Genomic DNA, 27,106 nt, shown 5'->3' on the forward strand with positions numbered 1-27,106 from the left:
ATAATGAGTTATTTCAATTTCGGCTTTACGTGTTGGAAATAAAGATGCTACTGATGCACAGTGCGCCATATGTAATAAAATATTAGCAATGGTTCTTTGGCTCTCGCTAAACTTGTATTTTGTAAGTGTTCTGTGCATATATTGAGATGAAAAATGTTCCATGACTAAAACAGTTTGGGAAATGCTTGTGTAGCATCAGGCCAGACAGAAGGTTCATGCCATACACAGACTTTGTGATCAGGTTAAGTCATGCAGTTGAGATAACACGACAGATAACTAATGCTTAGCATACCTCGGCCAGTGTAAATTCATTGTAATATGGTTTTTATTCCAAAAAATTAAAAGCAAAATCTTTTATGCATAAATTTGGTGGGAAGCTAAGCAGTAGTTAGTGAGAATGAGCCCAACAAGCTAGGCATGTACACTCATTACGAGCATCATTGGCATAACCAACTTTGGGTTGATGTTCAGTTTGTGTGCCAGGTTCTCTTACACAGGCTCAGCAAAAAACGACTGATGTAAAAATTTCCACCTTGCATGAAGGGTGTCCAGCAGCAACTATAGCCACCGTAGGACACCCTTGATTTTGAAGATGAGCTACCGAAAGAAACTGACATTGAAATGACATAGCAGAGTTGCTAACCTCTCATGGCAGGTTCCTTAACAATAATGAACTTCAGGAGTTAAATCTCTATGTTGTTTTTGAAAAAAACAAACACAAGAATCTCAGCCTGTGAAGTTTTTTATCATTGAAGTCATTGACCAGGCACTTTCACTGCACATTTTCCTCAAATTCCTAATGACACTTTATGAATGAACACTGAAAGTGAGGTTGTAACCATCATAGAGTACCAGAGACAAATTTGGATAATAAAAAAAAAAAAAAAAAAAAACTTCAGTAGTCCATCTTGGATTCATATTTTAATACCATGACCCATGGATCACCGTAAGTGTTATATATTTCTAATGCATATAAAAGTTATGTCATTGTTTTTGTCATTTTGTTTCTTTAACAGTAAATAAAATATAGTAACATATTTTTATTTTAAATTTCAAAATATGGCATAAGCAAGAAAATAGTGCCCTGGGAAAATGTATTTGCCTGGGGTACTATTTTTTATTTATTTATTATTTTTTAGATTTTATAGTGTTTATATTGCCTGAGATACAATATAAACACTTCATGCAAAGTTTCCACAAATATCTCAACGGATACCCAACCCTGGAATCTTATATTGCATATTTTTGAGCCCATTTAAATTGTGGGCTTACGCTTATTATGTTCCATTACTACTGCACTTACACAGATGTAGGACTACTGTTTTTACATCAAACCTTTCTTGCTTTGCAATACATTAGCTACATCACTGGCCTTCCTATACCTGGAAATCATGTATATTGTTTTCTGAAAACAGATAACAATCAAATAGAATATAAAGAATATTTATTTACAATACAAATACTTCAGAAAAAATCTACAGCCTTTTTCCTCTTGGCAACATTTTGCAATGTGTTCAAGCTGTTCCTGACAACCTGTGTTTCTGATCTACTACTGGTTGGAGTTGTAGATGTTAATGGGGTACTGTCTCTTTGAAGTGGGGAAGGAGAATAATTTGCTCTCAAAATTCTGTTCCTTTGACATGGGGAGGGTGAATAACTTGCTCTCAAAGCTCTGTCTGTATCCTTATGAATTCCAAGTTTTGCACAAGCCAAACGCTGAGCTGCTGGAGACATAGAACTTAACTTTTCCAAAGGTGTTTTCGGTGTACTGGAACCAAATCTTGGAGAAGGACTGAAAACACAGTGATATTATATTAGTGAGCAAATATTTAATTTACATAACTTATATTTTACTGTTTATTTTAAACATATCTAAAAATAATTAAAAAAGGGTGTTAATTGTTACTGTTTTTCAAAAGATTGACTTAATTTTTTAAAAGTTAACTGATAAAGTTAAACTTGAAATAAATTTGCTCTACAAATTATATTTAAGTTAGATATAAGAAATTTTATTTGCAAACTCAATAGAGATTTCACTTTTGTAAAGGTATCTATGTCGTGAAAAGTTAACCAAAACTAACAGAATGCACTAAACTGCTGTAATATTTTAAAAAAATGTTTCAAAGTTAATTTGTTTGCAAAAACTTTAATTAAAATAACTTCACATTAGCCAGCATGACTGATAATTATCTTTTTTTCCCTATCACAAATATTAAAACTTATATACACTAAATAATCATAGGGTTTAATAATGAAAATAACTAAAAGTGCCAACATGTCATTATAAAGCTACATTTACATGCAAATAAATGTATCAGAACTTGTATGAGATACATCTCATGTTGACATTTCTGGATAAATTTTGTATATGGCAATTTTATCATATATACAAAAGTGGAACAGAACTGGTACATAAACAGTTTCTAGGTTTAATCAGATTCTCCAGAACATAAGGGAAGTTGCACAATTTTTTTTTTTGTTTTGCTTTGTGTATTTCTGGAATTCCTTCATTCCACAGGTGTTCAAAAGAGATTGAGGTCCAGGCTCTGAACTGAAAAGTCCAAATTTCTACATTGCTGTCAACACACCAGTCGTGCTGAAACTAGCAGGTCCTGTTTCCATAATAATATTCCCTGAAAATACTGTCAGGGAATATTCCCACCACAACCAAGGTTATAGTGGGAGAACTCAGTAGAGAAAAGGAAGAGAATTTGGGGGGGGGAGGTTAAACAGTTACACTAAAACAGAGAAGACAGCAATAGGCATCTCCTGGAGGGGAAAAAGCAAAACACGATACATACCTGCTCGAACTGTGGGTTATGACCCTCTGGGAGTCACTAATGACTTGTGGGAGGTAAAATTTTATTAAAATATTGCCTCAGGTAGTAAATTTGATTGCTTTATTTCCAATGCAACAGTTTTGTCTTACACAGTTATAAGGTTCATTACTGTATAGTTTGATGTATAGATTAAAATTTAATTGTTAAAAGTAGGTGGTATATTTATTTCTTGCTCAACTCGAACCCAAATGAAACAATCAGTGCTATTCTGGAGAAAAATCATACAAATTCATTTATTTTAGGGGGTAAGAACCCCTTACATAAGATGTAATATGAAAGAAAGGACTTGGATGGGGAAGATATCTTGGAAGGAGGGTATAAATTGCATTTATTGCTACTGGGAGATATCATTAAAGAATGATAGAGGAGGAGGATTTTCCTCCTACTGGAGAAAGATTGTAAGGTAAATGTTTCAGCAGTCAATATGCTCAATAAATGCTGTTTGACAGCATTACACATCCTGTTAAAGTCTCTAGTATGCAAGTATAAGTATGTAAGACTGCTTGATGCAAGTCAAGCTCATCTACACAATTGAGGCCGCGTCACATTTCTGGAAAAGGCTGCAACTAACCCAAGTGGACAGAGTAACGACTCTAATTAACTGCAATGAAATACACCAACTGTCTATGACTGAAACTTTATTAAAATAATAATAAAATAATAAAATAATAAAATAAGAGAAGATAAAATTTGTCGTAAAAATAAAATACACCGACTGTAGAGATAAAAGCGATAAAATGATAGATAAATTAAAATATGTGAAATTAAAAGGGATAAAAACAACCGTAGCTCTCAAAGGCGACTGCCTCCTTTATCAACAGTAAAACTTAACTGTCACAGCACATCCTTACATAACATCAGCAGGATCATAGCTTGCAGCAAGTGTTACCATAGGAGATATATATGGTAACACTTGCTGCATGGGCATTATCCTCCACACATGCATGGAGACTGAAAATGGGTCAGAAGCGTGCTAAGAGGACCATTCATTCCCTCCTAAAATTGGTTTCAAAGAGGGGATGAATACGGACTGCCTCTCTATTGATGGTATTATGTTCCGAAGAAGAAATCTACAAGCTCTTGAGCCATTCACGGTTCAAATACCGTGAATGGCTCAAGAGAAATACCTTAGAAAAATTTGGTGGTTCTCCTCCAGGAAGTGTTAGGCCACAGCAGATTTCCCATAGTCTGCAGTCTTTATTGTGTTAATATGTTCCCCCATACACTCTTTGAACCCTACTTGTACCCTCAATAAGTACAAGATCCTGTACCTATTGAGGGTACAAGTGGGGTTATATATGAGATCAAATGTCCAGACAGTGGGGAGTGCTATGTTGGAGAGACAAAATGCAGGTTCAAAGATCGTATGGAGGAACATAACGTCACGACATGTTCTGTTCAGCCATGGCTATCAATGTGGGGGGGGGGGTGCATCCAAGAGCAGTCTGTCATCAGAAGGTGTAAATTGGAAGGACAAAAGTGTGACATACATATCATACATTCAAACACAGACAAGCAACAGTCTCTGTAGAACAACATAGTGGACACTGTTTGTTGGGTAGTGCCAGTGGTTTCCCATAAAATCACATATTATCACTATGACAACAGTCAATACTATAAATATGTGTATAATTATATATATTTTTTATTTTTTGGAAGAAAGGGGGAATGCAAATGATAAAGATCATCACCAACACTAGACTAGTGCACATTAAAAGTAGTCAAATGTACCAAGAAATCTCCAAAGAGCAAATAAGCCAACCAGCGAGTACCGCAAAACTAAAATGGAAACTTCACAAACCATTGCTGAGTTTTGAACTTCAGATAGTCAAACACATATACAAAAATAAAAAAAAGCAAGTGAATTAGTCACTAAAGAGAAGCAAATGAGATGACCGTAGAAAATTAAAGTTTCATCACACCCATTTTTTGTAACAGCTTTTAAAACAATAAATGCTCTTGCATTATAATTAATATTGAACAAACAATTTTCATAAAATTAATCATGTACATTTCTACCTTAGTAAACTTGAATGAACCCTTTTCAATGCTTCCTGCTTCTTAGTTCTGTGTTGTTTGGCAGCTTTATCTGCTAGAGATAAGGCTATTCTCTCTCTAGCAGGAGGTTCTGGAATCTTAAACTGAGGCCCACCAGCATTTTGGGATAAAGGAGTATCACTGCCATCCAAACGGAATGGAGTTCCCTCAATTTCACCCCATGTCATAAGTGGAGTATCTGCAATTCCTAAAATTCAAACGAATAAATAAATAGAAATTCAAAATATATGAATGATCATTTAAATAAAGAATTGATGTAAACTTTATGACAAATTTTAAGCACATATTTTCATGACAGATAATCAGGTGTTTATTTTGATTCAGGAACTGTTGCTGTTGTCAAGTTTTAGATTCATCAGAAACTTAAACCATATTAGGCCAGTGTGTATTCATGTCTGTAAACGGGTGTGTTCACAGGCCGTAGGTTGAAAAAAACAGAATAACTCATCGGGGAAAGAAGCCCTATTCCCTCTGCCTGAGAATGGCTAACTGCAGCCTCAACTGAAGAAGCCTTTAGAAATTCCTCCAGTCTATGACAAGACTTGAACTCAGACCTCTCCAAATGAGTGACAACTGGAAAACCTGTCATATTACCGTGGAGGACTGATTCAGGAGCAAAAAAAATTTCAAGGATAACTTTAAATGGAAAGTGCAATGGCATCTGTATTATAAAAATTGCCATCTGAAGACTGTAATGCCAAGTAAGTAATATATATAAATAAATTTTGTTAACACTCTCAGATGACTACATACAGTCAGAGAATTTACAAGATAGAAATTCCAGTATCACATAGATTTGAACATAGCATGTAGCTTTGTACTTTCACGAAAACTATCTCACTGCATAACTGAATCTCAACAACTACTTATGATATATTTACATCACTTCAGTATTAATATCAAATTTAGCAATTAGAGCTCTAAAAGTGGGAATACTATTTTTTTTGTGTTCTATTTAGCATAAAATTATAGTTACATTCCCTTTTCACAAGAAAATCTCATACTGGTTCCTACATTCAGCGCATATATTTACAAATTTGACCCACACTTACTTGCTTTTTATCCCTAAGCCATTTTGGGATTATTCCTTTGAGTCATCTCCTTCCACCATACTATTATTATTGTTGTTATTATTTGGTTTTTAGGAGCATTAGCAACTAAGGCCATATTGCTCCGGGGATATGCGGTGGTTATTCCCTGATCTTTCCGCATCCTCCGTATTTGGTGGTCACAGGCTCGAACCCCGGTCTAATCAAGAAGCGTGTGCTGCGCACTGCTGCTCCTGCCCACCTGGCTACGGAGGTGCCCCTCCTCCACCATACCTCAGTGCCTTCCATCATACCATCCTCTGTTATCTTTTTCTCTGGTCCTTCTAGTTGCATTGCTATAACTCCTTTTTGCAATAAACCTTGATATAAACATATTAGATTCTTTAATTCCATTCATTCTCTGCTAACCTTGTAATTCCTCCAAAAAAAAAAAAAAAAAAAAACCCTTAAACTGTTGCACTTCTGATACATCTGGAGCCCCTTCCCCCAACCCTTTAATATACTTTTTATGTACACTATTATTTAAATTTATTGAATCACAGAGCCTGAAATATGTATTGCATTTCATGTGCTATGATAATGAAGTATTAAAAAACGTGAAGTGAAAACAATTACTTTTATATATTATTAGTTAATCAGTTAGCTAATCAATTAGCAATAAGATAATTAGTTATTTACTTTTCACTTAATCACAGAAAAAGAAAACATTCAGTTAGTATAAAAAATAAAATCAAATATGCCCAAAGTGTACTGCATTATACATTAACTAACCTTTTTTTTTTTTTTTTTTTTAACATAATACTCTCACTTATTCAGTAAACTTCATAACTTAGATGGGTTGCTCTTGCAAATTACAGCTACATAAATAAACTGATCATACAGCATCTGTGTAAGCTGATGAGCGGTTTGAACACCACTTTAGAACAGCTGGAAAAATGTGTTTAACTACAGTTCTGAAATTTTACATTAACTGCATGGATTAAATCTGTTTTTTTTTTTGTGTGTTTAAAATAAGTCTCTATTTATTAGTATTAGTATAGTCACATAGTGCAAGGACATCACAGGCTTTTGCTATAGTATAGTATAGTCATATAGTACAAGGATACCACAGCAAAAAAAAATAGATAAGAAATACAAATTTTGCACTTCCCTCCTCATGTGAAGAACCTTTGAATTCCAGTTGACCTTCGAATTTCTTCAAACTGTCAGTCTCAACTATCTGCAGAGGCAACTTGTTCCAATAGTCAACAACTCGTCAGCAAAAAGAATTTCCCACGAGTCAAAACTTCATTTTACAAACCCCTCTGAGCCTTATAAACCTCAATCAGGTCCCTTCTAAGGTGCCTGGTTGCCAAACTCTGTAGCCCACATAACACTGAACAACAAAGTTTGGATAATATCTTGTTACGGGCATGAAAGTAAGTTTACTTTATAGATTTTGGGGTACCGAACATGGAAATAGTGCTTACGATGGCAGATTGGCTCTTGTTTCGAAAAATATAGTTTTTTTTATATTTATACAAGATATTTATTTTTTATTTATACGGAAGTTAAGATGTAGCTACGAACATACCTGTATCAAACACCACACCTTTTCACTTATATTCAGCTTTGGAAGCGATTATCCAACAATAATCGCTAAGATGGCTGCAATCCATTTTTGCTTTTGTATCTTTGATTCATCGCTGCAATGTCTTGATGGAAATGCTCATCATGTTCATCGCTGATGTCACCACACTTTGGCAGGAATAAATCGAGGTGTGAGTGCAAGAAATGCATCTTCAATGACATGAAGATGTTTTGTTAACCCCTGGCACCACCATGCCGTGACGGGACTAATTGTATGTCTATCATTGCTGCAATTAAAGATTCTATTCTATTCTATGATGCACCCGTTTTTCATAAGAAGTAACAAGATCTTCCACAAGCTGCCTGTAGTTGTCGGCTTAAACATTTCCTAGAAAACCAGTTGAAACATTTTGAAATGCTTTTCATGCTGATTTCTTGCTATCGCTAAGGACACATTTGAACTGCTCATCTTTGAAAAGTTGCCTTATTTGTGGACCAATGAAAACACCTGCCTTAATCTTCTCAGTACTAAGCCTTGGGAGTTTCTCTTGCAAGCATATTAATGCAGGACCGTTCATTTCTAAAGCTTTCACGAAATTTTTCATGAGCCCAGTTTGATGTGGAGTGGTGGAAGCAAAACTTTATTTGGATTTACCAGAGGTTCAAATGCTATGTTTTTTTATTGAGGCCAACTCCTCTTCCCATAGTGCATACATATCCTTAACATGACTATCTCACTTGCAGAGAAAGCAACAATACTTAGTGTAACCTTTTGTAGTCCTAATTAAATAGTGATTACCTTTAAATCACCAAATATCTGCCATCCATACTTCTGATAGTGTACACCTAAGAGAATGTTCTCCACGTTTGCATATGTTTCTTTCTTTTTTGTAGACAGCATATGCAAGAGGTATTAAAGGCAGCATATTTCCATTGTGTAATAACACAGCTTTAAGGCTAACCTTAGAAGCATATATAAATAACTGTCATTCTTTGGGAACATGCATCATGTTCATTGATGCCATTAGACCATCAACATCTTTACAAACAGTGAGTTCACCTTCTGTTTGATAGAATTTATCCGTCTTTATTTTGAGTACGAAATGTCACTTTCACAGAATGATCTAGAAGATTCCAATACTGTAGCCTTGAGGCCAAAAGCCCTGACATATTCTTAGGCAGTTTGAGATCCCTGATGAGGTCATTAAGCTCACTTTCTATGATCTTATGTGGTTCAGAAGGGTAAAGGATTGGGCAAAATGGTGGATCCCTTGACATAGATGCCTGCTGTAGTTTTTCGTGTATATCAAGTTGATGTTCATCGGTGTCTTCATCTTCATCAGCATGTGCAGAAAGGTTGGGTGGTTCGGGAATAGGCAGTACTTCACCATGAGGCACAGGACGAATTGCAGAGGCACCATACAGAAGAAACAGTCTGACATGATTTGTTGGCTCTTTCTCCATATAACGGGCACTGCGAAAGGCATAAAACGTCCCTTTCAATTCACCCTTGCATTGCGTTTTGATGAATAGGTAGTGTAGCATATGTGTAGAATCCAGTTCTTGTACTCCAAAGTACAAGAAGTAGGTCTTTTTTATGGCTCAAATTAAGGGACACTTTCTTGAAGCTAACGTAACTTCTCCACTTACGTAAGAGAAGTTATCTGGACTATTCACACAATTACAGGGCATATTAATCTTACACAGCACAAATACTGTACAAAAGTAGGATTCTCACAGAGAACAAATCACCTAGTACCTACCTGTATTCGAGGATTACTGCAACAGAGTTGAAGATGCATTTGATGCAACAACTTATCATGTGATGCAGAGCAAGGCAACAGTTGCCAATGATGTGATAAGAGCGAGGTGGTACTGAAACTGCAGTGTTACCATGCATTTTGCCAAGAGTCACAGTTGATAATGTAGAGTAACTCGCTAATATGAGACGCCAACTGTAATTCGAAAACAAGAGCCAATTGACAAATTTTAATGTGATTTTCATGTTCACCAGCATGAAATTTTACATGTTGACCAGTGTAATTGAAGTCTTTCTTCACACAGTTGCCCATTTGCCAATCTCACCATGTCGATTGCCCATCTTTGGACCCTTTCAAGAAACTCAATATATTTTTTAGAAAGAAATGATTAATCTCTTATGAAAGAGATTAACCTCTTTCATAAGAGATTAATCTTTTATGAAAGATATTAACTAAGGAAGCTGCATGAAAGAGAATGATTCCAAGCAACCATACAGAAATAAAACATAACAAAAGAAAAATTAATACATTAGAATTTTCAAATATGGAGGTATGCAATAAAATTTTTATATCTTATATCTCTTTTAACTTGGCTTAGCACAGTACCGAAAACCATAAAAAAGCAGATTTCATGGTTAATCTCTTCTATAAATAGTGACTTAATTTATTCTTACAAAAAATAATTTAATTCCACACAACCAATGTAAAATTTCGCAAGTGCAATTAAAAGTACATTTTTTCAGCTGTACCCACAAATTGGGCATTTTCTGCTTTTCATCAGTCTAGCCATTAACATAAGTCAAACTGGTTACCAGTTCATGCAAACACTATCAATAGCTTACATTTGTAATTTGCTATAATTTGCAAGAGCAATTTGCACAAATTATGAAGTTCACTAAGTAAGTGACAGTGCTAAAAGAGAGGAATGTTGTGATTTTGCACAGATTACAAGTATTCAATAGCAAATAGCATTCCAAAATATTGATTCTCTCTCTCTCTCTCTCTCTCTCTCTCTCTAAAATGCATACACAATTAACAACTGAGTCTTATTTTAATATACAGCTCATATACATTGAGCTGCATGGCTATTATGATGGCAAAATGAAGCTCAATGATCTTTATTGTTACAGGAAAAAACTGAGGAATATTTCATATACCTGAATAATTATTATTTTATTATCCTCCATTGCAAGAGTATTTTTTCTCTGAAGCACATTTGCTGTTATTCTCTCTCTCTCATATTCAGTGTATATATGAGATAACAAACAAAGATACAGCATTAAGAAATCATGCATTTGGTATCATTAGCAATCAATGTATTTTAGCTTCAGTGGTGTGAACAAAATGCATTACATGTGCATGTGACTTATAGGTATGTGATTTCCATATGATTCTGCACATAATTTTTGGAGAAGTAGAATAATAGATAGAAAGATAAAATTTAAAGGTGACATTTATACCAAACAGTATTGAATTTCTATTATAATTATATTTCACTGCAGTTTGATTTCAGTCTTTTAAAATCAGACCCCAATTTTAAAAGTCTGAGCCCAATTCAAACTTCAAATTTCATTGTAAACATATTTTGAATTATCTGTACTAAATGCTACTGTTTCCTCAACTAACACTATTTTGTTAGTTGAGGAAACAGTACCATATTTGAAATCCACTATTCTGAATAGTCCAATATCAAATTAACAGAAACATACTATATATGCAATGTGTGAGAATAAAATGATATGGAGTTCTAAACCAAGGACATCTGTTTGCCCTGTCTAGACTTTCTAAACCATTTCTCAAAAAGGTTCAATTTAATACTGACTACAAGGTGCATATGGAAAGGTGTAATGATAAAGGGAATGACTATTTTCAGAAACAGTATAAGAGTTAGTTGTAATTTTAAGCAATTAAGTAAGATATTGCAAGGGAACTGCTTTTATGATTTTAAAACTTGTTTTTGTCTTAAATTTGACTCTAAAATTTGCATTTTCAGTCAACTCATAAAAATACTGCATAATAATGTGTCTTGCTTGAATCTTTGAGAATGGCAGATTTCTTCCAAATGCAATCGGTTCAGGTAATTGGTGATAAGATGCATAAAACTGTGGAAGAAACCACTTCATTAATTTTTATTTATGGTCAATATGCCAAAAAGTGCAATTTTTGATAGGAAAAATTACCTGGCATAGGAGAAGGTGTTCCAACAAAACCATAACCATTAACTTGAGGTGAATCTTGAGGTAATATTTCCTTTCCATCAATACCTACTTTGCCTTCTTTCATCTTTGCTTGTACAGAGGCAGCTTCAGCAATAGCAGCTTGGTTTGCTTGTTCATTGAATGGTGGGGAATGGTACCTTGAGTTTTCATAAACTACTTCATTTTGTTTTGCATACAGTATTTTTTCTTCTGGAGTCAGTTCACAGCCTATCATGGCAAAAACTTAAATGTTAGTAATTAAAATAATGCTAAAATGTCTTTAATATCTAAGAATTAGAACAACAACAGCATATCAGACTTTTATGACCATATATGTATTTTGTCCAAATAGATGACGTTTAATAAAATGGTAATCATTTATTTATCCATGGATCTTGTTTAAAACTCCAGCATCTGAAGGATTATTCTGAACAGAAATAAGGTGGTTCAAATTGGTAAAGGAGTTTTTTTTTTATTTCAACGCATACATTGAATTAATTAAATAATAGATGCTCCTCTACATTGCTTCTTCTTGTGGGTCTTGGAGATGCTCTTTTTCCTACAGCGACAAGCTTAGGTTTATGCTCACTTTAGAAACACTATCATTATTCAAAAGTTGATCTTAATTTACTATATTATTGTTAATATGAATAGCAATCACCAAAAGAGGTAAATTCACTATTTAATTTAAAACTCTGGGACAAAAACAGAATGTAGAGAATTGTCAATTACATTATTATTTCAATGTCTATGTTGAAATAAAAAATCCTGCTCCTTTACCAATTTGATATAATGGGTCAATGAAGCCCAGTATTAATTAAATATAGTTTGCTATGTGTTAAACCGAAAGTTTTTCATTCCATGCACCACTTGGCTACTCATTTAGACATGATACTCTACCATGTCTGCTGGGGGCGGGAGACAGAGAATTTCCAATTTTCCTAGAGAGAGAATTTCCAATTTCTCATTGGGGTGGGAGACAGAGAATTTCCAAGGCAAGACAGAAAAATAGAACACAGAGAAGCACTTATTATCTAATTATGAAGTGGTTCGTGTTGCATTTGTAATCTAGCTTTTCTGCTTGCAAGTTACATCACCTAATATAATCAAGACAAATAGGAAACAAAATAGCATGATCTCCATAAAACAAAAGATAAAATTTTTGAAATACAGGAACTAAGTTCATAAATCTTGAAGACTGAGCTATTTCCCATGAACAACATTAGTCAATGGGCCTGCAATCAATATTAATAGATGAAAATAAACAAGTGCAAGCATGGCACTGATAAGAGATTGTTGATAATCGCTTTTTTTCAAATTTTTCAATTTCATAATTAGAACAGTCCATTTTAACTTTAACTGCACCATAAAGTATCTTCCTGATTTGGCTGTCTTGAATATCAAGACAGCTAAAGACTTTCTGATATAACAAAATATATTTATTGAATTCTTAAATTATGCTGGGAATATATGCTAAAGAAGCATTAGAAACAAAATATCATAAAGTTACTAGAACAAAGTAACTATTAACAGTATAAAACTAATCTCCTACATGAAATAAAAGGAGCACTAAACATAATTCACAAAATAATTTTTTAAAAATTTACTCCAAATATAAACCAATTTTAATTTTTTTTTCATTTTTTAAATATAGATATATGAGGGGGGGGGAGTTGAAAAGTTTTTAGACTGACCCATTTTTAAAAATATTTGACCAATTTAATTATCATATTTGTGATCAGCGATCTTTTTTAATATAAAAACCATAAATCCAGAAAAAAAAATAAATATTTAATTCTTTTTTTGAGCCTTTAAAGAAATGGAGTCAAGGGAAAATTACAAGTTTGAGAAGATAGAGTACCATGCGATCATAAAATACCTTTATTTCAAAGGGTTTTCTGCAAAAGCAATTTTTGAAGATATGACCAAAACACTTTAAAGAACAGCGTCCTTCTTATGCAACTATAAAAAATTGGGTTGGCAAATTCAAAAGAGGCAGTTTTGTCCTTGAAGATGCTCCAAGGTCAGGAAGACCAATTTCTGCATCAACTCTCGAAAACATTGACCACATTCACGAAATGATAGTTGAAAATCGAAGAATTTCAGTTAAAACAATAGATGAGATCCTAAAGAAATCACATGAATGCATTTTGAAGATAATTTATGCCGATCTGGGAATGAAAAAGTGATCAGCAAAATGGGTTCCAAAATTGCTCAATGTCGATCAGAAGCGAAACCGAATGGTGACTTCAAAGACCATTATTGCTCATTTTCAGCAGGATAAGAGCAATTTTTTAAATCAACTTTTGACTATAGATGAAACCTGGTTAGATTTTTATAACCCTGAGACGAAACAACAATCAATGGAGTTGAGACATTCAGGTTTACCAAGGCCCAAGAAGTTCCGAACCCAAAGATCATCTGGAAAAGTGATGGCTACTGTTTTCTGGGATTGTGAAGGTGTAGTGTTCATAGACTATCTAGAAAAAGGTTTGACAATCAATGCAAGTTACTATCGTTCTCTATTAGACAAAGTAAAAAAAAAATTGAAAGAAAAAAATGAGTGGAAAATTGAGCAAAGGCATCATCTTCCTTCAGGACAACGCACCAGCACGCAAGGCACACCAAGACAATGGCAAAAATCGAACAATTGGGTTTCAAATATTTGGACCATCCACCTTATTATCTGACCTGGCTCCCTCTGACTAACATCTATTGCCCAATCTCAAAAAATTTTTAAAAGGAAGGCGTTTTGACACCACAAATGACATCATCAGTGCGGCCAAGGCCTGGTTGGAGGAGCAAACTTCGAACTTCGAACTTCTATTCCAAGGGACTAAAATGCTTGGAGAACCGATGTAAAAAGTGCATTGATATAACGGGAGAATACATTGAATAAAAATAGCTTTGATTTTTTTATTTGTCTTTTATTTATATGTTAGGCTAAAAACTTTTTAACCCCCCCTCGTATACATATATATCAGAAATTTGTGGTACATTTTTAGATGTAAAACTATTTATTGAATGTTCAAATACGCAGTCATCAAATTACTTCTTATTGTAAAATTCACATCAATACTATAAATACAAGGTTTAATAATTAAGTTTGAAGACCAAGTCCACTGCATGCAAGTCAAGCCACGGTGTAACAGACAATGGCAGCTAACTTATTTGACTGTTCCCTCCATAAAGAAATTTATTGCAAATTGCATGAAATTGTGTTAGCAGTGTTGTGCTGTTTAAAGCATTGTCACTGTATTAAGTGATAGAACAACTTGTTTTTTAGGAGCATTAGCAACTAAGGCCATATTGCTCCAGGGATATGCGGTGGTCATTCCCTGACCTCTCCGCATCCTCCGTATTTGGTGGTGACAGGCTCAAACCTGGGTCTAATCAAGAAGCGTGTGCTATGCACTGCTGCTCCTTCCCACCTGGCTATGGAGGCGCCAAGTGATAGAACAGAGTTTGTTTCAAGTGGGGAAAAGTGCAACTGAAACCTATGAATTGGTAAAAAAAAAAGTGTATGATAAGAATGCTCTAACATAGAATATTTTTGCCCCTGGTTTACAAGATTTTGGGATGGCCATGAGAATCTGGAAGATGATGAGCATTGGGGATATCTAACAACGCTTTAAAACCTGAAACAGCTGAAAAAGTTTGTGTACTGCATCTAATCATTGAATGACTCTTTTGAGTGACAGAAGATATGACCTAGGTTCATACTGCACTGTCTAAGTAATGAACAAAAGCTATCCAGACACAAAAGAATGCAGTGTAATCAAACTGTTCATGACGATCATTCTTTACTTGATTCAATTGTAACATATGACAAGTTGTGGTGTTTCAAATATGATCCCCAAACAAAGAGCCAAACATGGAATGGCCATCAACATGTTCTCTGAGACAAAAAAAATTTCATTTTCAAAAATCTGGTTAAAAGAATTCACCAAGTCAGGTTCTGGGTACAAGAAAAAGAGCTAGTTCCCACATGTCAATGTGAGGCCTCATTCTGCATTGATTATCAAGATTTCCATAAAGCATGGGATTGCAGAACTAAATGAACTTTGTTATTTCCCTGGTTTATTTTGGAGAACAAGAAGCAGTCTATGGAGAACTGCTTCTTGTTCTCCAAAATAAAATCCATGTTGAAAGGATGACAATTTGGTAGTGGTCAGTTCAAATATATTTGAAAAATGTTTCCAGCTCTATGAGTAAACTTAGAATTGTGAAGTTACTCAAAGTGATTTACTTTAAAAAATATTAAAAAGCTTTTTTTATTCTAACATCTGTTTTCCTTTAAATTGATCAGTAGTAGAGTTTATCTGTCAAACATTGTAAAAATCTGCATAATTTTTACTATAATAATCTACTGTTAATCTGAGATATCAGTTTTAATATTAAAAGTTTATGCAATATAAAAATAATATTACATATTATACCAAGTTTTTTCACAATTCTGACTTACCATCAGGTACATACATAAGAGCATTTTTATTTTTGTAGGCCCACATAGTAATACTTCCAGAAGGCTTATTGCAAATTGCTGCTTTCTCACTAGAAGGAAGACACAGTTGATCTGTAACCTTTCTTTTTAACTCGTCTTCATCCTTATAAAGCCAGGGATATTTGGCTTTATGTTGTTTGGCTGCTTCTTGCATAATTACTTCAAATGATGCATTATCTTCACTGGTATAGGTAGCCAAAAATTCATCCAAAGAAAGTTTATCTGGAGATTAAAAAAAAAAAGAAAAGCATAAAAAAATAATACAATAAAAGTCTCAATACTTGTAAAATCCAATAATCATACATCTGAGTGGACAAGCCACTTCCACACCCCATTTCATTAGGGACTATGCAACCCTAATCATCGTTTCATAATTGACAGTTTATGTTTGATTTAAAAAAACATATCAATGTCACACTGCATCTTTGGCATGGTCCCTAAATTGTGAATTACAGTATCTTTTCTGTGCTCTGCATTATGTGTTCATATTTGAGAGATTTCCTCCTATGTTGCAAACCTAAACATGGCAGCATTCCTTTTCTGGAAGTCATTATGAAATCGGAACCTTATCCAACTGACTGGCAAGAAGAAGCCTTCCAAAAACCAAAAGTGAAACCTAGACTCAACTGCAACAAAAGTCACAAGACCCGTTAACTGCTCTCTTCTCCTAACTGAATTGGATTGCTAAACTCCTATACTCATTACCAACAGCTATGTGATAATCGCATAGCTTTGGCTACCATATTTCACCCCAGTGCTGAAAAACAGTCAAAATTGCTAACTTCATTAGTATCAATTTCTTTTTGCAAGGCATCTGTAGTTTGAAAATCAAAATGAAAAACCTTAGAAAGCTTACTTATGGGTGACATTTACCAATTTCTGCTTATAATAAAAACATGGCTAAAACAAGAGTCAGATACTACTTCTCTGGTGGTAAATTTTGAATTTCAATGCCTGGAGCCAAACAGGCAACAGAAAGGGGGTGGTGGAGTTATGATCTGTTTTAAAAATGATCATAAAAAATGTCCTGTTCAAATGTAAACTAATACTTTGAAGCCAGCCTTGGAGCCTTTCACTTTAAAACAAAACCCATAAAATCATTCTGGTTCTCTGTACCTGAATTGTTTAGGCAGCTCCCCTTTACAACCTGATCCTTTTTGGGCAAAGATTTCAAAATTCTCTTTCTTTCTTCCTTTTGAAGAAGAAAGAAAACCTTTCTTCAAAAAAAAATTTGTGGAATACACTCACTGAGAAAATGGCTGCTCTCTTGCTCTCCCTCTTCTGGATTGAATCTCCTCCTACTAGAGATGACACCACTCTGCAACATTTTTTTTTTTTCCAACCAAGTGGCAATCTCTGTTGCAATATCTAATGTCGTTCATCTTTCTTTTAACCACCAACTGCTGGAAATACATATTAAAGTCACTAAAGTAACTGATGCCTCGTTAATTGCCAAACCATGCAGACACACAACCCACAAATACAAGACCTAAGTACATTAATATCAGCTAAGTTCTTTTGCCTATTCAATATCTATCCTAGGCACTTGGCATTGCACCTTCTGGCTTATGACCTGATTGGCCTAAATTTTGCAAATTGTAGACTGGTTGCAAGGAACTGGTTTATCGAACATCGCTAGTAGCGATAAGGACATCATAAGGCTATTGTTAGACCACACTTCGAATATTATGTTCAAGTATGGAGACTGCACCTAAAGAAAGACATTGGTCTTCTTGAAAGGGTCCAAAAGTGGGTAACTCTCCTGGTGAGATTGGCAAAAGAGCATCCATATGAGGAAAGACTTCAAATATGTGGGTTGCAGAGCTTGGAAACTAGGCACCTTAGAGGAGGCTTGATTGAGGTGTTTAAAGCTCTGAGAGGCATAAGCAAAATGAATAAGGACGAAATTTTCAAAGTTATAAATGATTCTAGAACTAGGGGCCATAATTTCAAGTTACGGGAAAGATGTTTAAACTGGATTGCAGGAAGTTTTATTTTAGCCAGCGAGTTATAAATTACTAGAATAAGTTACCTACATGGGTGGTAGAGGCTGACAGTCTGCGGAAATTCAAAGGTAAGCTGGATAATTACCTAAGGGAGGAGGGAAATGCATAGGTTGTCCATTTCCTTTTCTCTTATTAATTTTTATTTTTTTTTTCTTATTATTATTAATTTGTTTTTATCCTTATTATTTTATTTTATGTATTTTTTGTTATTTTATTTTATTATTATTATTTTTATTTTTTTTATTTTTTTGGCTGGTGCAGCATAAGTCATAGGCTTCCTGCACCATGTGGCCATTACTAATACTAATGTGGAAAACTTCATCCTGTACCACAAATCTTTGCCCACACTATTAACCCCAAGAAATCTAAATATGTCATCTTCTCTTGAAGTAATAAAACTCCTGCTCTTACCCCCATAATTGATGGATGCCAACTAACTCAATCTTCTGTCCTGTTTTTAGGTGTTATTCTTGACTCAAATCTAAGCTTTTCAAACCATATTTTCTATCCACTCAAAAGTATTCAGAGCATTTTGGAATCTAAATTGGATAGCTGAGAAACACACAACAAGACCATTATATAACAAAGTACATTAATGCCTACATAGTATCCATACTCTGCTAAGCTTCCACGATTTGGTCTGTAGCCTCTGTCTTCCTTCAAGAAAATTCCAAGCATTGAATACTGGGTTCTGAAATGGGCTAATGGGCTAATTATCCAGCTTAATGGTTTTCTGGTTTTGTAAATTCTTCTGGCTTCTGTTACAGGGATCTCTGTAGTTATACTTGTTACAGTTATTAAAGAATTTTATTATATACGTATTCTACTTTTATGCAGTATATGAAAAGATAAAAATGGCAGTTTTATGCCCCTCCCAAAAAAATAATGTTGAAATACCTTACTTTTATTTTTGTGATATTGACCAAATATCACACATGTTGAATGTTATTACTCTGAATGAAAACTTTATGCTGATACTTTCGACTAATCCTTGGTATTATATTAAACTAAAATAAGAGAAGAATTTATATAAACTATCTTAAAATTGATGCTAATTGTACTGATTTTTTTGTGCTTCATTTATCAACACAAAAATATGCATACCTCTTGCTTTACCAACACTATTTTCAGACTCTTCTTGTGGTTCCTTATTTTCATCATCTTCATTAGTCTGTTGTACGGGAAGAGGACTATCTCTATCAAACAGTGGTGTCTCAAACGTACTTGGTGTGCTATCTGAAAAAATAATACATTTAGGATATTATAAAATTGCAATGGCTAAATGGCAAAAACTATAATCTACAAGATTCTGTTTCTAAGACTAAAGGTTCTTATTTCACTTTAATATTCAAATTCATAAAATAAAATTAAGTCTTCAAAATGATGGTACATAAGGACTTCCTAAATTCACCATATTCAAATTCATTAACAATTCTGAAATTCTTCAAGCAAAATAAATCAGAAATTGAATTGATTTTATTTTCTGAAATTAATGAAGCTGTCTTTCTTGAGAATGAATCAAGCAAACTGATATATGATTTAGAAAAAAATCTTTGAAATTTATAATTTCACAGACATTTTTAAGATTTATAAAATTCAATTGTTTTGCTGTCACTATCATATATGAGGAATCAGCAACCTATAGTACTCTAGTAGAATGATATTCAAAGTGTAGTCCACAGACCATGCCTGTCTGCGAACTGTTTGTTACCAGTCCATGATGAATTGGAAATTCGTCGTGGACATTACTGGTCAGCAATGATTCTTCCATTACCGGTCTGAAATGATTATATTTTCCAAAAGTACTGGTCTGTGATGGATTGGAAATAAAAGGAACTGGTCCTTCACCACAGATAGTTTGAGAAGCACTGCTCTAGTAGCAACCTAGAAAAGCATTAAGAGAAAATCTCATTAAATCATCCAACAAGGCAGTGTCAAGTAAGTTGCCATAAAGACAGAACAGATTACAATAGACATGCCTGTGTTCCAAGCGAATTCCAAATTGAAGATATTTAAATTCATTTGAAAAAATTCCACTCACTCTCTTGCAAATTAACACCCATTTCCAAATTAACAGTAGAAATCCCCTAAATCTGATTTTTGTAGGAAAGGAGAGGTTAGTACACCTCCCCCCCCCCAATAAGAATGGACTGGCTTTATTTTGCAGTGTTTAACAAATTGTTTAGGTGTGATGTAGCAGAATGGTGCGTGAAGAGCACGAAGGTGCATTAGCATGCACATTTGATGGACCATGGTTCAAACCTGTGTGACTGCTAAATATGGTTAACGATTGTATTCATTGTTGGAATTAATCGTACACTTTTCAGACTTAGTGGTCATATTGGGGTATAAACAGAACGTTGTGTTCTGACCCAGAAAAGTGGCCAGGAGTGAGAGTGCATTAGCATACACTTTTCAACAGACTGTCATTCAAGCCTGAATGACTGCTAAATATGGTTAATGATTGCATTTAATGTTAAAATGATTAATTGTAAACTGCTATGATCTAGAGGTGGTGCTGAAGTATAAACAAAACAATAAATACAGACCCTACCCCCATGTAAAAAACTCTCCACTGGCAGCAAAGATCACAGACAACAGTTAACTTGGCACATCTCCCCTGAAAGGCTGTTGATCCTTCTTCTACCAATAAATTCTTTCTTAAATCAAGCAAACATTTATGAAAATTGTAACAATATTACATTACGTGATGACAAGATCAACTACTAAATTCTGCATTTAGAGGGACTAGATAGTATCTAATAAAATTATACACTATATGACCAAAAGTATTTGGATGCAAATAAGTAGCTGCAAAAAGTACTTTTAATTCAAAAACCTAACACATGGCAAGACCATCTTTGGCTTGAATATGAGCCTCAACTCTCCTGAATACACTTTCCAATTCGGCTAAAATTCACCTCCATTCCTCCAGCAAAGCAGCTGCCAAAGCTGGTTTGGAAGAAGATTGCTTTTGGCTGCAACATAATCCAGCACTTAAATATGTCCCACAGATATTCAATGGAATTAAGATTCACTGAATATCTGTGATTCTATCTGAAAAATCATTAATCCTATCAATGATTTTCAAGACCCTTAAGTAGTGAAAAAGAGATTATAGTTCCATTGCATAACTCAATTGTGACATACATTTGGAATGCAGTCTGTCCATAAAGAACTATGTCAAACTTCTCAGATAAGTCCAGGGTGATTAGACTAATAAGGCATACAAAAAGTGATGCTGAGAGAAAAAAAACTCCAACGGTGTGGTCTGCAGAGATTGTAAACTACACACCTGAGAGGTGATATAAGGCTCATGATTATGGTATCTAAGGCTCTGAGGAAAATCGGAAAAATAACAGGCATGGCATATTCTCTGTAACAGTGGAGAAACAAGAACCATCGGGCATAGATACTGAGGAGAACTAATAGTGGCCAAATGATGCAAGGAAGTAGTAGTGGCCAAATGATGCATCATTTGGTCACTACTACAATACTAAAATTAATAAATTAAGAATAATTTTTATGTACATACTGTACATGCACATTTTCAATTTTATAGCACATACCAACAGACTGGAACTCAGGAAGTTTATTTTGAGCCAATAAACAGCTAGCCACCAGAATAAATTATCTGCCAGAATCACTGAGGTGAAAGCTTGGAGAAGTCCAAGAGGAAACTTAATGGGCACCTAATGGCATAGAGAAGTTGATGGGAAGTTTTTTTTGGCACATGTAGAAAAAAAACAAATTTTCTTTTATACATTTAGCCACTGTAATACTAATAGTAATAAATTAAGAAGAATTTTTATATGCCTGTCTGATATGTACCTGTATATACTTTCAGTTTTATAGCAAATATACAGGGTGTTTCAGTTAAACGTTTCAGAACTTCTAAGAGGGGTAGGGTACATCCTGACAACTCGAAATCATATAGCAATGTGGGGTCGGAAATGCTTTCCTGAAGCGGTGTTGTACACAGAAGCACCATAAAGAAAAGAGACCGTAAGTGAGAAATCGTTTTAATAATACATGAAAAGAAGCAAAAGGTACATGGATTAAAGTAAGTGTTCGAAGTTTCTTCAACCTCGTATTGCTTTCGCACAGTGGTACCTTGGAAAATGTGCTACAAATCCCCTTTTTCCTGCTGAAGTGTTGTTTTCCGATGAGGCATCCTTCACAAGGGAAGGAATTTTCAACACGCATAACGACCATATCTGGGCGGTCGAGAACCCGCATGCAATACGACGTCGTGCAGCACAGATTCGATTTTCGGTCAATGTATGGGCCGGTATGGAGATCACCTCATTGGACCTTACCTGTTACCGTGTCGTCTAACCGGACCTATCTACTTGATCTTTCTGCAGCAAGTATTGCCACAACTTTTGAGAGATGAACAGATTTCTGCATCGACGCAACAGACAATGTGGTTCCAACACGATGGAGCCCCTGCCCACTATAGCGGAGATGTTCGTAACTACCTGGATGTCACATTTGGTCAACAGTGGATTGGACGTGGTGGTCCCGTGCGTTGGCCTGCTCGGTCACCCGACCTATCATGTCTTGATTTTTATTTCTGGGGTCATATGAAATCGCTAGTTTATGACACCCCTGTTGACAATGCTGAGGAGCTGGTTGCAAGAATCGCAGTAGCTGCCGAAGAAATTCGAAATTCGCCTGGAGTATTCCAGAATGTTCGGATGTCCATGCGTCGGAGATGTGAGGCGTGCATTGTAGCCCGTGGAAGAAACTTCGAACACTTACTTTAATCCATGTACCTTTTGCTTCTTTTCATGTATTATTAAAACGATTTCTCACTTACGGTCTCTTTTCTTTTTATGGTGCTTCTGTGTACAACACCGCTTCAGGAAAGCATTTCTGACCCCACATTGCTATATGATTTCGAGTTGTCAGGATGTACCCTACCCCTCTTAGAAGTTCTGAAACGTTTAACTGAAACACCCTGTATACACATATATCAAAAGTAATTATAGGTAATGATTAAAAATATACAGTAATAATAGAGTTACATAGATATAAGATTTTTTTTGCTTGAAGTCATCAAATAATTTACTAAACATCAACTCTATACTTTTACTATGAACAAAATCTGGTTGGCAAACAGAAAAATTGGAAGTAAAAAGGGAACTGTGAATAAGCAAAACTGCAATATGAGAGCAAGGGATGTCTGTATTTTTTTGGGATAACAGTAGAAAAGGGATGACTAATAAACAGCCAGCTATTTCAGTCACAATTAATACAAATATTTCATTTTTTAAATCAGCAAAACAGCTAAATTGAAACTTACAAACTGAATTCAATCCTGTGCCTGCTTGACTAGTTCCAATCTTAGGATGATATTTCATTTGAATTTCTCTAAGTTTTGCAATGTCATTATTTTCTAGAGCTTCCAGGTATCCAACTTGGGCTTTTAATTTTGTCAAATCTGGAAAAAAGTCCCTCTGTATAATTTTCTGTAATTCCTGAAACAGAAATAATGATAAATTAACTAAATTGTCACAACATTTACACTAATTATAAAAAAAATCATTATAAATAATCTATGTATAAGTTTTGTATGGATTAAAAAATTATTCTGAATAGCAAATACTAATTTATAACAGTTGTCACTAAAAATTTCTATAATCACTGTTTTTTTTTTTTTTTCACTGCCCAGACAGAAAATATTTCCAGTTCAAGTATAATTTGTTCTTATCCCTAATGAAATACAAGACAGGAAAGAGAATTACTCCTCCCCACTTCATTACCTTAGTATTAGTACTAAAATAGAATAATGCAAGTGGCACCTCTGTAGCCGGGTGGGCAGGAGCAGCAGTACATAGCACAAGCTTCTTGATTAGACCGGGGTTTGAGCCCGTGACTACCAAATACGGAGGATGCGGAAAGGTCAGGGAATGACCACTGCATATCCCAGGAGCTTGATTTTTGATTTTGGTAGTTGTTGGCTCATCGGCTTCTGTGGCCATATTGCACCTCCCAAGGTTTTTGCAGTACTTTGATCCAAGCCCGAGGCGGGAATCGAACCCGCAACCTTTGGGTTGCCGGGCAAGTACTTTACCCACTCGGCTAGCCCGGTCGGCCCCGGAGCAATATGGCCTTAGTTGCTAATGCTCCTAAAAAAACCAAACCAAACAAACAGAATAATGCAAGGAAGCAAAGCTTAGGTAGCTCTACTGTCAAAAGTGGTCTCTAGTTCCATATAGACAAGTTCCCAACTTACACAGTTAATTCATTCTGGTTTCCATGCAAGTCCAACAATGCTTAAATATGATTTTTTTTTTTTTTTTACATATATACAGGGTCTTTTTGTAAAATATAAACTTTTGGAATGTTGAGGAAGTCCCCCTAGGAAAGGGGTAGGGAAGTCTAGGGTCCTCCCCCTGGAAAAAGTTCTAAGAAATCATGGTGCCAAAGGCACCACAATTTTCTAGAAATTTTCAGATAAATCCAGAGAAGGGTAACTAGACTAGTCACCCTTCTCTGGACTTATCTGAAAACTCCTCAAGGTTTTCAAATTTTGGGTTTTTACAGCCTTAATGAGTAAGTTTTGAATGATATTTTTTTTCTGAAATCTCAAGAAAAAATTATTTTATCATTTTGCCCATTTATTACTTTTGCCTTGCACTCTCACCTCTTTACCTTTATTAAAATGTGTTTAATAAAGTCACCTTTTCCTTAATTTGATACTTCAATAATATCACATTTACACAAACAGTATGCATTCTCATTCCCCAGTGATGCTTTTAAGTAATGGCATCATAAGTGCTAATCTGACATTTTAAATTATAAAAGTATAGTAAATTGTATAAAAATAATTAATAAAATTAATTTAATAGGTATTATTTATTTATTATTCAAACATTTTTATAAAGATTTCCACAGTAAAATCATGTTATCATATTTCTTATTGCGATTTATTTTTTTGCTGTTTATATCTATGGCTGCATGATGGCCCTGAATAAGCCACAGTTTCATTAAGCATTTTAATTATTAATTAATTGGAAAATGCTTCAATAGATGAGTTACAAAGTCAGGCTGTGCATCTAGATTAACTCTCTGCCAACACACAACAGTATTAGCGATAATTTTTATTTTAAAATTATTATTTTTTTCGTTTTAAGTAAGTATATGATCTTTCATTTTTATTTTTGTTTAACTTCCAAAATGTCATTCCAGTAGATAAAAAGTCCTGCATATATACCCTTTTCACTGGATAGTTAAAACTAAAAAAAAACTAGTGCTAATAAAAACAAAATGTTAAGAAGATGAAAATTTATTCAGCATATACATACAGTGCATATATAAAAAACAATTATTAAGAAAAGTAATATGTATTACTATTCAATCATTTTTGGTTCAGACTCTGCAGATGTTAATAACACTGGATCATATACCTATGAAACTGTAACTAGAACTGCGTCAGTCAGAGAAGTTCACTTTATTTTATCTACTTCTTCAAATATTTATTTACAAATGATCTTTGACTCCACAAGGCTAGGTAGAAACTTGCTCTAATAGCTGATTTTGCTTTGACTAAAGGCAAACTTTCTTACATCAAGTATACATTTTTTAATTTGAATATGACTGCTTGTCTGTATCATCCCAGAAGAGAAAATATGTTACTAATATTAAATTTATTCAACCCTTTTATGGCCTTACACACCTCAAGCAGATCCCATGCAGGTACCTAGTTTCCAAACTTTGTACCTTACAGAACTGGAGTCTACTCATGAAAGAATATTTCTATTATCTTTAACTAGTTTTGTTGCTCTCCATGTACCCTTTCCTGCAAGTCAATTTCCTTCTCAGAATGGGGCTTCTAGACCTCTATATGTAGTATTCATTCTAACCATTTATTTGTACAGTGATACGTTTACCTCATTTTTACTGGCTGCTAGGTGAGCATGCTATATCCATATCCCAAGTGAAGCTTGGCAGCCTTGCTACACTGTTGAGAGACCATGTCCAACTGTATTATAATGCCCAAATCCTTTTTATCTTCAATGGTATTGAGTGTGCTTCCCCCTGCCCACCCCTAGTTGATAATTTAACTCTAGATTACCTTAACCTAGATGCACAACTCTGCATTAACTAGCATTAAATCTTAATTGAAACCAGGTTTACAATTCATCAAGGTCTTTTTATTTAAGTCTATTGCACCATACCTTGATTCCTGTTGTTAACAACCTTACCCACCTTATCATCAGCAGATTGACTTTTTTAGTGAAACTTGTAATACCGCTAATGGAAGAAGGACCCTAGCACAGAATCCTGGGGGATTCAGTGCTGACAGTAATAAATGATAAAACTTAGTGATCCACATTCAATTTACAGTCAAATGTGGATTGTCAGCAAGCACAGCTGAGAATTCACATTCAAATAAATATGTACATTTAAATGGCAAAAAAAATTTTAATACCCTGTCTGAAAGAAATTTTTTATTTAGCTCTTCTTTTTAACCAAAATTTGCACAAATTTTCTGTTTGAAACTCATTATGCTATTCACACTAACAAAAATGTTTTATCAATTGGTCTCTCTCTCTCTCTCACACACTAAGAAATGTTTTTGTACCTGAAACTGGATAGTTATTATCATGATTTTTTAGGAAAATATAAACAATTAATGATCAGTTTTAGAACTTCTCCTCGATATCCACTTTTAACTTTTTTTTTTTTTCAGTTAAAAAGCCATCTAGCACTGGAAAAGCATCATCCTTATTTTTTCCAAATCTTTAATCATAAATTCAAGTTTCTTTACAATCGAATTTTTTTGATCTATGTATAACAATAAATGTTATTATGTTACACATGAACCCTGTGAACTTGAATTTAGTTTGTTGAATTGTGTAAATATAAGCCAAGTAAGAAAACCTTGTCAATTGCAAGACATCAAGTCTTGCAATTGACAAAGTCAATTGCAAGTCTATAAATTGCAAAGTAAATTGCAAAGTCAATCAAGTCTATAATTTTCTTTTCTTCTCAATACCCACCACCTTCAAATAAACAGTAAAACCACAAAAATCTGGAGTTCAAAAATCAGGAATTTTAAAATTCAACACTTTAAATATTTCTGCAAGGGTTGTTGACCATAAAAGGGCAGA

At 34.4% G+C, this 27,106-nt stretch overlaps 1 protein-coding gene across 1 annotated transcript in view; it reads right to left on the minus strand.

Moving 5' to 3' along the window:
- Nucleotides 1-1,464: 1,464 nt before the first annotated feature.
- The window catches only part of Es2 (ess-2 splicing factor homolog), a 37,483-nt gene continuing 11,841 nt past the window's right edge, over nucleotides 1,465-27,106 (minus strand). Inside the window, exons 2-7 of the mRNA XM_090370343.1 lie at nucleotides 23,293-23,467; nucleotides 19,089-19,220; nucleotides 15,940-16,200; nucleotides 11,457-11,702; nucleotides 4,860-5,085; nucleotides 1,465-1,792 (exon numbers count right to left, since the gene is read on the minus strand). Coding sequence (XP_090226469.1) covers nucleotides 1,465-1,792; nucleotides 4,860-5,085; nucleotides 11,457-11,702; nucleotides 15,940-16,200; nucleotides 19,089-19,220; nucleotides 23,293-23,467 — 1,368 coding nt within the window. The remainder of the gene's footprint in view (nucleotides 1,793-4,859; nucleotides 5,086-11,456; nucleotides 11,703-15,939; nucleotides 16,201-19,088; nucleotides 19,221-23,292; nucleotides 23,468-27,106) is intronic.

Source organism: Mastigoproctus giganteus, chromosome 3 (genome assembly GCF_048544385.1).
Source record: "Mastigoproctus giganteus isolate SK-2022 chromosome 3, ASM4854438v1, whole genome shotgun sequence".
Taxonomy (NCBI): Eukaryota; Metazoa; Arthropoda; class Arachnida; order Uropygi; family Thelyphonidae; genus Mastigoproctus; species Mastigoproctus giganteus.